The sequence below is a fragment of the Cajanus cajan genome, chromosome 5 (genome assembly GCF_000230855.2).
Source record: "Cajanus cajan strain Asha chromosome 5, NIPB_CcT2T_4, whole genome shotgun sequence".
NCBI lineage: Eukaryota > Viridiplantae > Streptophyta > Magnoliopsida > Fabales > Fabaceae > Cajanus > Cajanus cajan.
The window spans coordinates 68,776,752-68,788,920 of record NC_138521.1 but is presented as its reverse complement, the minus strand read 5'-3'; the positions used below and the strand labels follow the sequence as shown (position 1 = coordinate 68,788,920).

Here is a 12,169-nt window from a genome sequence, read left to right as displayed (position 1 = left end):
TATTTGCCTGAAACAAAAAGGCCAGCGGTGAAAGTAAATTGCAGTTGCATACAACTTGCAAAATATAAATAAGTTATAACTATTGCGAAAATCCGCATATTTCAATAAGACTATACAATATGCATTATATCAACTAACCGACTTCTATTCACACTGATAGAGGAGAATTAAAAGGCATATACATTCCTCCCTTCCTTTTTTTTTCTTCTGAATTTTCTTCTACCCTTCAAATTAATAGAGCATCCATATAAACTAGAAACTACGTTAGATGTTATTTATTTATATAAAAATAACAAAAGGTATACCTGTAAGATTTTAGTATAAACATAGAGAGCCAGTTTTCCTCTTTTCTTCCTTTAGAGTCTAACCTCATTCTGCGATTGACAGCTTTCGCCATCATCAACCTGTTCAAGGGTGAGCCACAACAAGCAACAAAATAGAATTAGCCAATCAGGTTTGCTTTCAATCAACAAGAATTGATTATATCTTCTTTCTGAATCAATTCAACAAAACTGTATGAACCACACACTACTTCATGGGACTGTCAAAATTGCAAAACAAAACAAGGCCCAGCAAAAAGGAAAGACAGTGAGTACCTTAAACTTCTGATACTTCATGATGAGCCTCATATACTGATCCCTTGCTTCTGGGTTACGAACCATGGACTTGATTCTATCCAGAGCTTTCTTTACACCATCTGTTTTCTGTCTCCTTCCAATGCTAAGAAATTCATACTCGTCACTTTTCTCAGAATCTTTAGCTACAACACCAACTGGCTGCTCAGCCCGGAACCCTCGCAGACCAGCTCCTTTCCGTCTCCAACGCAATATCACCTTTTCCACAATGCTAACAGACCAAACAACTTTTTTGTACTGCTTACGAACTTGGTGTCCTCTGATATGAGCCTATATAGAGGAATAATGTTAATGTAATACTGTCTCCATCATAAATATGAAATAAATTGAGAAATAGAATGTCAAAATAAAATGAAGAATGGAAAATTGACATGAAGGACGAACACGCAGTAAAAATAGACACTGCAACGACCCAGTAAATGCAAAGAGCAAGCCTCCGTTTAGTCCTTGAAATCGTAGGCATCAATCTAGTCCCTAACTTTATAACATCCTCACTTTTTTCCTTTTTGGTACAAAACTGATAGTGGAAAAGCACTAAAATAAATTTTTGCAAAGTCAGGGATTAAAATGAGGATTTTGTCAAGGACTAAAGAGACAGACACTTCCACTCTCAGTGTCTAGAATGGGGGTTTTACTCAAATGGAAAAATGCCAAATGAAATCACAGTACGCTAAACCTAAAGAAAAGCTCCAGTCACCGTACAACCATTTTAAAGGTTGCAGCCTGAAAGAATGAAATCAAAATTATTTTTGGGTGAAAAAGGATATTGTAAAACTTGTCATGAAAAGCATCTAGAAGGCTGGGATGCTCACGATACGATGCTACTAGAATACACTGCAAGCAGACAAGTACCTGAATTTTTACAATGCGGTCACGTATTTTCAAAAAATCTTTTCTTCCTTTCCATCCACGATATCTCTTTTGAATCCTTAAAGCTGCCAAATGTAAATAATCCTCAAAGTGACCCATCTTCTGCACCTTGCTCAAAGAATCAGCAACTACGTCAAGTACTGCTTCAGAAATATCACTGCTACTTTTAGCTAATTGCCTCTGACAGAATGACCTAGCTCTAAAGGCAGCTAGGATTGAAGCAGCTGCATGGGCTGATTTTCTAAACACTGTAAGTGATTCTTTGAGATAACATTGCTCATCCATTGTCATATTAGATGGGTCATCTTCAGCAGACTGATAAACACTGTCAGCTGCCAAGGTTGTGGCAATGTTGCCAGTCTCAATATCCTTGACAGTCAACACAGATAATTGATTAGTCAGATCAGCCTCGGCCAAGTATGCAGCAATGCCTTTATGTCCTCTACTTGAAGCTAAATCTGCTGGCGTCTTTCCTTGAGGAAAAGCTGATGTTGGATCCTCAACAGCACCTGGGGCTGCACCTAATTTGACTAACACAATAACAGTTTCTTCTCTGGAGAGAAGGAAATGGAGAAGAGTGAGAATAGATAAATTTTGTTATATAAAATAACTATATACAGCCCATAAATTACTAAGTAATTAAATAGAGATAGAGAGAACATAAAACTTATGTCTAAGGTCTCGAAGACAATATGTAATGACAATCATCCCCAACAATGCATACAAATTTCCAGAATATAGAAGCAAAACAAAAATACAAAAATTGAAGTTTTGAAAAGCAAAATTCATACAATACATAGAGAATATAATTTTATTTCTAAAACAGGGAAATAAAGACAGAATAATCCAAGAATTACAAAATTAATTTTAAGTTGAAGAAAAACCCTGCTAATTTCTGATACAAGCACAGAAAGTCCTTAACATGAAAGAGTTTCTGACCTCCCAAAATATGATGCCCAGTGAAGTCCTGTTCTTCCCCGAGTGTCTCTGAAGTTAGGACTGATACCAACAGTAACTAATGGTGCCATAGCCCACACATAACCAAGTGCAGCTGCCAAATGTATTACTCCTTGGCCTTTATCATCCAACACATGTGGTCCTTTTCCTCCTTCATGAATCTTACATATTAACCACTCATAAAGCTTGTCTCTCATTAATCTCTGAAATAATACACCTCTAGGGTTCATATGACCATTCCCATCAATCTGGAAACTTTCTTCAAATACTCCACTATCATCTCTCATGGAATAAATTATTCCCCTGAGTTTACATTTTTCACATTCAGAAACAGAGCATTTCCACCACTTATGGTCAGGTCCCAAGTCTACTAGTTTAAGAAGTCGCATTTGAAGCCGTACCTCATCTTCTGGTGAGATTTTAATACCCACAGGACCTAAAAATTTGGCTGGATTTTCATCAAATTCAAATTCCCTGACCTCGCTGCAGGCTAACCTATTACTGCAGGTAACATAGAATGGTACTCGGCCAGGTGAATGCAGAGGAGTTTGACAACGTATAACATTATCAGCCAAAACTTCAGCAGAAACCTCAATTTTGCCAAACATACATCCCCATTTGGTCTCACTAGAGAGCTTTTTACTCCCCAGAAATGTGCCAACTATTAAAACCTTTTCACAGAAGGAAGAAATAAATTAAAACCAGATTTTATATTGTGAATTCACGAACATACAAATATAGAAAATTTCAAGCATGTGCATGAAAAGGCACACACCTTTGTTCTAACCCCAGTATATGCCCAATCTGGAGAAAAATCATGGATACTAAATAGTTGTTCTTGGGAAAGAGAAGGGCCTAATGAATCCATATCCAACTGCATGTGGTGTAAACTAGATACCTCCTTATCCTCATTTTGAGCATCAAGTGTACTCCAATAATTACCAGAATCTGAAGCCATCAAGGAATTGTCACAGTCTCCACCTATCTCCTTATTCATCCACCTTCCAAAACTATCAAGTTTCTTCATTTCCCCATATTCTATTTGTTCTGACTCGCCATTTTCTGAATCACCAACTTGAACCTTTTGTTCAGCCAGGATTGTAGTAGTTGCAGCAATTGGATGATTATTATGATCATGCAATTGAGAATGAAAAGAATCTTGTCCACTCTCGTTTTGCATCTGCCACAATATAATTTTAAAAAAATAAAAAATAGGTCACATTGGGTAAGCATGCCAGAAAACTACATAAAAAACACAGGAACAAGATTGCATTAGCATAAAAAACACATGAAACAACATAGACCACAAGATCATAAAGTACATTATTATTTTGTTAACATGCACTTCAGATGCAATGACAAAACTAATGATCACTCAGAAGCATAAATCTACCCAAACTTTGTATTAAAATAATGAGGAATCACAAAGGAAAGTGGAAATGTGTCGGTGAAGTTTAAAAATTATTGATAATTGCAAGTACCACACCTGATTAACAGTCAGCAAATCTTCTTTATCTGGCTGGATGAACATGTCAGCAATGAGCCTATCTCGGAAAATTACACCATCTTGCATTCTGCAGACAGGATCTAACCCAGCATTTCTTATCTTATGAACAGCGAAGTCAGCTTCAGAGCCTTCAACATGATGTTTTTTATCATGCATATTAATAGTGTTTCTGCTAGAGTTCTGAATCAAGGTACAGGGAGACAACCCAGTACCAGGAGAATAGCTAGGGGAAGAAGATGGCCATGATGAAATCAAGGGCTTCCTCAACAACTCAGAAAACCCTAAATAATAAAAATTTTAAAAATAAATAAATCACATGTTAAAAATTCAAAGAAAAGTGCCATTATAACAAAGTAGCCAAAGAGTACCATCTCATGGGCCAAATAAACAAACACAGTCTATGGCGTGAGGGTGAAGGAGGACCAAGGCAATAGGCATTATCTTTGTCACTAAAATCTCATTTGACAAATAACAAAATAAAATAGTGATTGTGTCTCGAGATGAATTAAAATAAATCAACATTTTAATAGGGGAAATTTACTTTAACAAGATAAAGTTAAGACATTTTAACATTGAAATATCAAAATGAAAATAATCCCACAAATATAGCAATGCTAGTAATCCTGTAAAGGAAAATTATGAAATATAGCATATAAAAATAAAACAATAAATTTTAAAATCAACATTATTGATGCTTTGTCATAAGAGTCAACAATAGTGGCACTAGGGATCTAATTGCAGCAAAATTAATCCACAAGGGAACTGACATAGCAAACTTATTCCTAATCCATTTTAAATCATTCCTCATAATTTGATGAATCCTACATCTACAATCTCATACAAGTTACCTATGGCTTCATGTGTAAGCCAAGGTACAGAATTGCTGATAGGCTGAGCATGAGAGGAGACTTGAGGACCATTCTGTGAATTGACATCCTCATACTCTGAAGCTTGTCTATTCTGATCAACTCTATTTGCATTCGATGTGAAAGATGTTTGAACTACAGATATTGATGAGTTTATTTTGGAAGAGGAAGGCACTGAATCAACCAGGGTTACTGGAACTACAGGCAAATGTGGGATGCCAGACTTGCAGCCCTGTAAAGTGTAAAGCATATGACATAATAGAACAAAACACTTAACATGCAAAAAGCATACCAATTTAGAGAATCACAATAAGATCAGAATATCCATTGACAAGCCAATCATTAATCAGTATTTCCAATTAGCCACAACCCAAAAATGCGGCTCATCATTATAAACAAACTTGGAAGATAGATAACAGAAATAAAATCAACATAGTTGAGCTTATCACTAATAAAAATAAACTAGATTCTGATTACAGTATAACAGCATCTTATCTAGATAGCATTATATGATATAAATAAAAAAGCAACAAAAAGAGAAAAACACATGCATACCTCTTTAATTTCTCGATAATGCACAAGCACAATGTGCTCTAACAGCCTGCAAACCAACAAAATGTTTTAAGTTGACAGAAATTTTTTATCAATGCTACAAGGCTACGACTGTAAAAAGGGCCAGAACTAGTGGAACAGCCCACAAGTTTATTCAGACCCAGAGCTTCAAAAAATTAAGTCCATCAAATAAGGGCTCACTTTAGCCAGAAATCTTATCAGTTTTCAATATTTATAATAATGTTGGATTTTCATCATCAACCTATGAAAGATAGCATTTTTTATTTAATTATTGAAATTTATAAATATTTATAAATCAGTAATTTAAAAAAATTATTTTTTTAATTAATAAAATAAACCAACCCTGCAGCTAGCCTGTTTAGATTGCTAGTCCATAAGGTTCAAGCTTGAATTTGTTAATCTTGGCAGCTTAAGAACCCAAAAAAAAAAATGCACAAGAAAAACATTATTTTCATGAATAAACCATCAGTTTGCAACATTGTTTTCAGTGTTTCATACATATGAAAACTTATATTTGATCTATTATTGCTCAAGATTTCAAATCAACTTACAAATTATTCAGATACATTAGCAATTAGCAACATAAGCACCATACTGAATATCCTCTTAAAAAATCAAAGATAGGGACTACAATCCTGAAGTTGATATGATGATGGAAACTCACTCATCAAGCATCCAATAACTTCTCCGTTGGAAGTTCTCATTATCCTCACCATGAGCATAGTAACAATGCAAGACATCCACACTACCAGCCTGCACTCAAAAATAGGGCCAATCAATGAGGCAGGCAGTTCATGGGATCAAAAGTAAAATAGAAAAAAGGGAGAAATGGCACTATACACACACAAGCGCACACATGTGTGAGTGTGTATATCAAAACAAGGAACCTAAAATACACAATTGCTTAGAGTTACATAAAGGTATTCATTTGATAAAACTTGGCTTCCAGATATGTTCATTTGATGCAATTGCCAAAATTTAAGCTATACAGGAAACAAAAACATTATCAAAGCTTATACAATCTTGATTTTACAAAACTTAGAACTGAGATAATTATCTATTGTGTAACTTATATTAACCACAATGGAATTTGAATGAAATATTACCCTGTCAAGGAAAAAGAACCAAGTGCCTATTGAGCATGAAATTGGAAGGAAAAAAACTAGGTAGCCTTGGTATAAATTTAGGATATTCCTCAACCACTAATAACACATGTCCAGTTAAAGAAAACCACAATAGAATGTAGCAATAAAGGATATAAAATGAACTTAAAAAGTGGGATGGTATGACATATTTATGTTATTCCATCAATTTTATCTTAATAGTAAATCGTATGAGCCTTGGCGCAACGGTAAGGTTGCTGCTTAGTGACCAAGAGGTCACGGGTTCGAGTCCTGGAAACAGCCTCTCCGCTTGCGGGGGTAAGGCTGCGTACATCTACCCTCCCCAGACCCCACTAGGTGGGAGCCTCGTGCACTGGGCCGCCCTTTTTTTTTTAGTAAATCGTATGAAATTATAAACCCGTGGATTCATATTAAGTTTTAACAATTGAAAACTTCAAGACAGACATCCTGCTTAGATATCAAGCATACTGCACTCTCATATGTTAATGACCACATTCCCAAAACAGTTAAACAAGTCATGATTTCAGGATCATCCACAAAGCTATATGCTTATGCAACCAAAGGTGTTTCCTAATGCATTACCATGGTCTTGTATGTTAAACAATAGGAATCTAAAGTGGGTTGATTTCATGAGGTTAATACAAAATTCCAACACAACCATTTGACCCATGCAAGAGGTTCAATTAAAATAACAATTCTAAAAAGTGAAACTTACAACTAATAAAATGAACAGCACACCTTCAACTTTTCATGAGCTTCTCTTACAGTCTTCCCATCTTTTTTCTTCCTCCACCGGTGACCATCCTTGCGAAAGTAACGAAGTGCTTTTCGATCAAACAAGAATAGTGACCCAGCTGGAAAAAAAAAGGAATAACAAAATGATGCCAAGATTAACACTCTATCCTCATACCGGCCATATGTACCATATTTAATACATAAAGATTGATGTCTTTCCTTTGGTGCGTTGGTGAAGCAAACATAACTGTTATCACCATTATGAGTTAGTTTCTCCATCTTATATGAAACTTAATGAAAAACAAAACAAGGAAATTCCAAATTATGAGGCATGAATGCATGACACGTGCTTAATGTTTTATATTAGCATGGCAATTGACAGCAACAATGAAGTGCCCTCTGATAAAGGAATCAAAGGACTGCATGGTATGAGCTTGTTACCCCATTGGTCACCCACCAAGCCTCTAAGGCATGGGAATTCCCAGGTCGATGATTCAAGCCCCGAATCTGGTGAAATGTATCCCCTTCCCTTTACTGTAGTAAAAAACAAAATCAAGATGCGCATGAAGTTCAGGGAAAAATAGGAAATACCTGGAGGCCTAACTGGAGGATCGGGTGTCAAATTGAACTTCTTATAATTGCGAAGTATCTCACATATTTCAGCAGGTCGAAGCCATCGATGTTCTGCTTCTTGCAGTATCTCTTCAAGCTCTATCACATTCCAGGAAACATTCAAAGGGTAGTATATTATGTAATAATAAGTCACGGGAAAAAAAAAAAAAAAAAAAAAACTCATATACATCACTCTATTTGAATGATAAATTCATACGTATAACCAGTGAAGGCAACGATGGTACAAAAGTTTAAATAAACATATGACACTGCACAAGCACAGAAAATGCATGAATTTGATCCAATCGACAGATTCATCACTGTGTCTTGGCTAATCATAGATCACACCAAAGTACAAATAAAAACATGAACGGGGTTTACTTCCCAATCCAGGTGAACAGAAGAGAAAAAAGAAAATGACATTCCATTGATCAGGAATAGTGAAACAAAAATGAAGCCAACAACAGAGAGTGACACGTGCATGAAAGCAGAGAGAGAATGAGAAAAAAGGCAATCAGGGGCATGCATGCAGAAGGAATGAAAAAAACCAATAGAAAACAGAAAGAAAATGTAAATTGAGAATCGAGAAGCAGAATGAAACCTAATTGGGGGTTGGGAATGTAGTTTGTGGTCTCAGCCATGGGAGAGCAATAACCCCTGGCACATGGAATTCAGAGAGGGAGTGCAGAAGGAAACGGAAAAGGAGAAACCCTAAGAAAAGAGGGAAATGAATGAAAGGGTGTTGGAGAAGGGGAGTAGAAAGGAAGGGAGAAGGAAGGAAAAGAGAGGGAAAAGGGTGGCGCGTGAAAGGCACTTAAAGAGAGATAGAGAGTTGAAGTCAAAGGCCCACAAGTAGCGTTCACACATGTCCGACGTGGCATTTGTTCCTTACGAAATAAGCCAAAGCTCCCTTATTCCTACTTATCTGTGACGCACCACGCCTCCTTTCCACTATTCTTAACCTTTATGCCATGCTTTCGGAGGGGATGAATTCAAGGAAAACATTCCAAATAACTCATAATTAATTTGATAACTAATAGGGTAAAAGAATTAAGTTAAATAGAGGATAATTTGTGGTTGATTGATAAAATAAAATTAGATGAAAAATTAATATTTTAAAAGAATAAAATTTAGATATAATTTTATATTATAATGAGGCATCGGATGTAATCTTAAAAAAATTGGGTACGAGTGTAATTTAATCTAATTTATATATGTTTGATATAACCTTATTTTTAATGAATAAAAAAAAATACAATTGCTTTGCTCCCGAGGACATAGGCACATTCTCAAACCTCTTTAAACCATTGATTGTGTGTGTGTTGGGGTGTTTTATTCTCTTGTTTTAGAATCTGATTGCTATTGCTAATAATTAGTATTAGATGACGTTTAACCTTGGTGCAAAATTTAAGGTTGGGAGGTTCAATCGAATTGGGAATTTTAGATTATGACAAAGGAAGATTAAGGATTTGTTGACACAAACAGACTTTCTAAAAGCATTAAACGAGAAAAAACTTGACAACATGGATCAATTGAATTGAGAGGAGTTATAGGAAAGGGCTAGAAGAACCACACAACTCTATTTGGCAAATAAGGTGTTATGTCTTGATATTGACCTACGTCTATAGGAGAGGTATGGATATGTAACTCAATTGATTTTGATAATTTGTGATTTTTTTGTGTCTTGTGTCTGTGGATATATCTAGTAATGATATATTTAAACTTGATTTAAAGAACAAAAAAAAGTGCATTTTCATAGGTTTTGCTAAGGGTGTGAAGGCTTCGAGTTTTGAAATTCAACTTTAAAGAAGATAGTAATCAGTAGAGATGCAGTCTTTAATAAACACTTCATATTAAAGTAGACAGTTGAAACTGATTTATTAGTTATTGTGATAGATGAAGTTGCTCTTAACCCTAAGGTAGTTTAAGTAAACATTGAGCAACTTCCTATTATTTTTGGGAGGGCAAAAAATTGTTGTCCAAAACCTAAACATACACCAGCAGTTGACCCAACTCCAACTTTGATTGAAGAATCACACAAACCGCATATACAAAATTGTACCTAAGTTTTATCTATTGTAAAATTTTATTTTACATAGGTATATTTTTATGTAAAAATAAATAATATATACAATTATAATTTCACCCTCTCCCATTATATTGAAGTGAGATTATACTTTATTTTTGTATAATATAATAGCATAATCAATTATATTAGTTAACACTTGGCAAAATCATTTATGTTAAAGATTTTGTCTTTGTTCTCATGCACAATGTATTACATTAATAATATATTTTAATATAGTCACTCATGATACCTTACTTCAGTTATGTTCTACTTAAATATTTCATCATCTTGGTAGCATATTGAAATATGGTGATTGTTGCCACAAGATTATATTTGTCATTTTATTCAACAAGTCTCAATTTCACAACAATCCTCCATTTAGAGGGTATTTTTGCGACCATGAAACCCACATAAACTTTCACATAATTCCTCATAAATCACTTATACCAAACAAAAATGGTATTTTTTTAATTAAATCCCTTATAATATACTCCTCTCTCCTCAAATTTCTATTAAATCAGATTGAACTTAAGTTATACCTAAAGTGGAAGCTTCTCAGTTGAACCGGATAACAAAAATACTATATTATTGTATAATATTAAACTTTATTTAACAATGACCAAGTAAATATAAGTTATATAAACGACTTAAAAATAATTTATATAATATGTTTTAATTTAAAATCATATATTAATTTATACGATTCAATTAATTTATAATTTAATTGGTCTATGAATATTGTATTTGTTCTATGAGTATTGTATTAACTACAAACATTTTAGAAAATTCTTTAAAATATGTATAAATTTTATTAAATATAAAATATATATGTATAAATTCTTTGATCAGTTTGATGATTAATTCCTTTTAAAAATTGGTGTTGAAAAACTTGGTCATGCGAGACACTTAAATGTTTCAAAGAAAGAATTATGTCCTCTTTAAAGTATGGATATGTCACACTGTGAATTAGCAGTGTTTTGAGAAAGAGTTACGAGGAGGGGAAAGAAATGGGTGTTGGGTTAGTGGATCGCCGACTCTCGACAGGGACTGTCAGGTTAGTGGATTTCCAACAAACACTTTCATCTCCAAACTTTCGATTCTTCGGTTGTTCAACAAGTGTTTGTTACTATTAAAATGCTAACATTAGCCATATAACCTAATAATTACTCCTTTCATCTTCACACGACCTAGTATAAAATCTGTATACACAAATTAAAAACAATAAAAATATACTTTACTTTTATTTTCTTTTATGTAATTTTATGAAAATATTCTCACATTTTTAATAAATGCATTAGATGATTGAGGAATTTATCAAAAAGTAAATTAAAAAAAAATAATATTGCATCGAAATTTTTGAACATCAATCACTTTAAAACTTTTTAAATGCTAAGTCATTTTGAAATAAAAGAAATAATATTTAATATTTCTTCTCTAACCCTTATTATAAGACTCAATTACTTAATATTAAAGAAACTAGCTAATCTAGCTGATAGTATTAAATATCGTCTTTTAAATTTACATTTTTTAAAGTTGCATTAATATTAATGAGATTCCATTTCTATCGACTACTAATTAAATTAAGAAAATTGCTCAAAAATTAAATTAGGAAAATCACTTTTTTTAAGGTTATTTTTTTGTAAAAAAAACAATTAATACATTATATAGATTAGTTTTTATAAAAATCATCTAACAACACATTTAATTTAAATGTATAAAAAAGCAGGGGAGTAACATTTAGGTTAAATTAAATTGTTTTTGATCGTTATTTTTACCTATTTTTAGTTCCTCTTATTGCTTTTAGGATAAGAATAATGATTAAGAGTAAAATTTAAACTAAATATTATTAAATGGTAACCGTCACATATTAATAACAAAAACATAAGTAAAAAAAAAAACATTTTTAAAAAAATTATATACTATTATAATATGTACTTTGTCAATAAATGAGGAGAAAAATAATTATAAATATAAATTTTAACATAATAAAAATACATTATCTAAACTAATAATGAATTAGTTCCATAAACATATTAATTATAAATATAAATTTTAGTATAATTAAGTCGCGGTCTACATTATAATTTTAAAACAGATGAAAATTTAACTATTATACCGACAAAAAAAATTTAACAATTAGACTAGAACTACAAACTTTATAAAATTGAAGACTAAAATTGTAAATTAAAAATTGAGATATTAAAATCACATATTAAATATTT

General features: G+C 33.1%; 1 protein-coding gene across 2 annotated transcripts; it reads right to left on the bottom strand.

Moving 5' to 3' along the window:
- Positions 1-28: 28 nt before the first annotated feature.
- On the bottom strand, positions 29-8,697 carry LOC109807816 (calmodulin-binding transcription activator 2). 2 transcript variants are annotated; one of them, XM_020370461.3, is made up of 12 exons: positions 8,481-8,697; positions 7,859-7,978; positions 7,271-7,386; positions 6,073-6,161; positions 5,391-5,436; positions 4,818-5,067; positions 3,949-4,250; positions 3,238-3,642; positions 2,445-3,133; positions 1,488-2,058; positions 597-905; positions 29-404 (listed from the first exon to the last, which is right to left on the bottom strand). In XM_020370461.3, exons 1-12 carry the CDS (start codon positions 8,518-8,520, stop codon positions 357-359), a joined length of 2,985 nt encoding a protein of 994 aa, XP_020226050.1. In that variant the 5' UTR covers positions 8,521-8,697; the 3' UTR covers positions 29-356. The 2 variants fall into 2 exon arrangements, with proteins under 2 accessions (XP_020226050.1, XP_020226052.1); XM_020370463.3 differs by lacking the exon at positions 8,481-8,697 and having other exon boundaries at positions 7,248-7,386; positions 7,859-7,886.
- Between the last annotated feature and the right edge of the window lie 3,472 nt (positions 8,698-12,169).

Excerpts from the sequence above, each read along its gene's own strand:
- LOC109807816 (XM_020370461.3), bottom strand. The coding sequence starts at position 8,520 with ATGGCTGAGACCACAAACTACATTCCCAACCCCCAATTAG. Across the intron at positions 7,979-8,480 it reads CATTCCCAACCCCCAATTAG|AGCTTGAAGAGATACTGCAA; the intron begins GTTTCATTCTGC and ends GGAATGTGATAG. Across the intron at positions 3,643-3,948 it reads ATTTGCTGACTGTTAATCAG|ATGCAAAACGAGAGTGGACA; the intron begins GTGTGGTACTTG and ends ATATTGTGGCAG.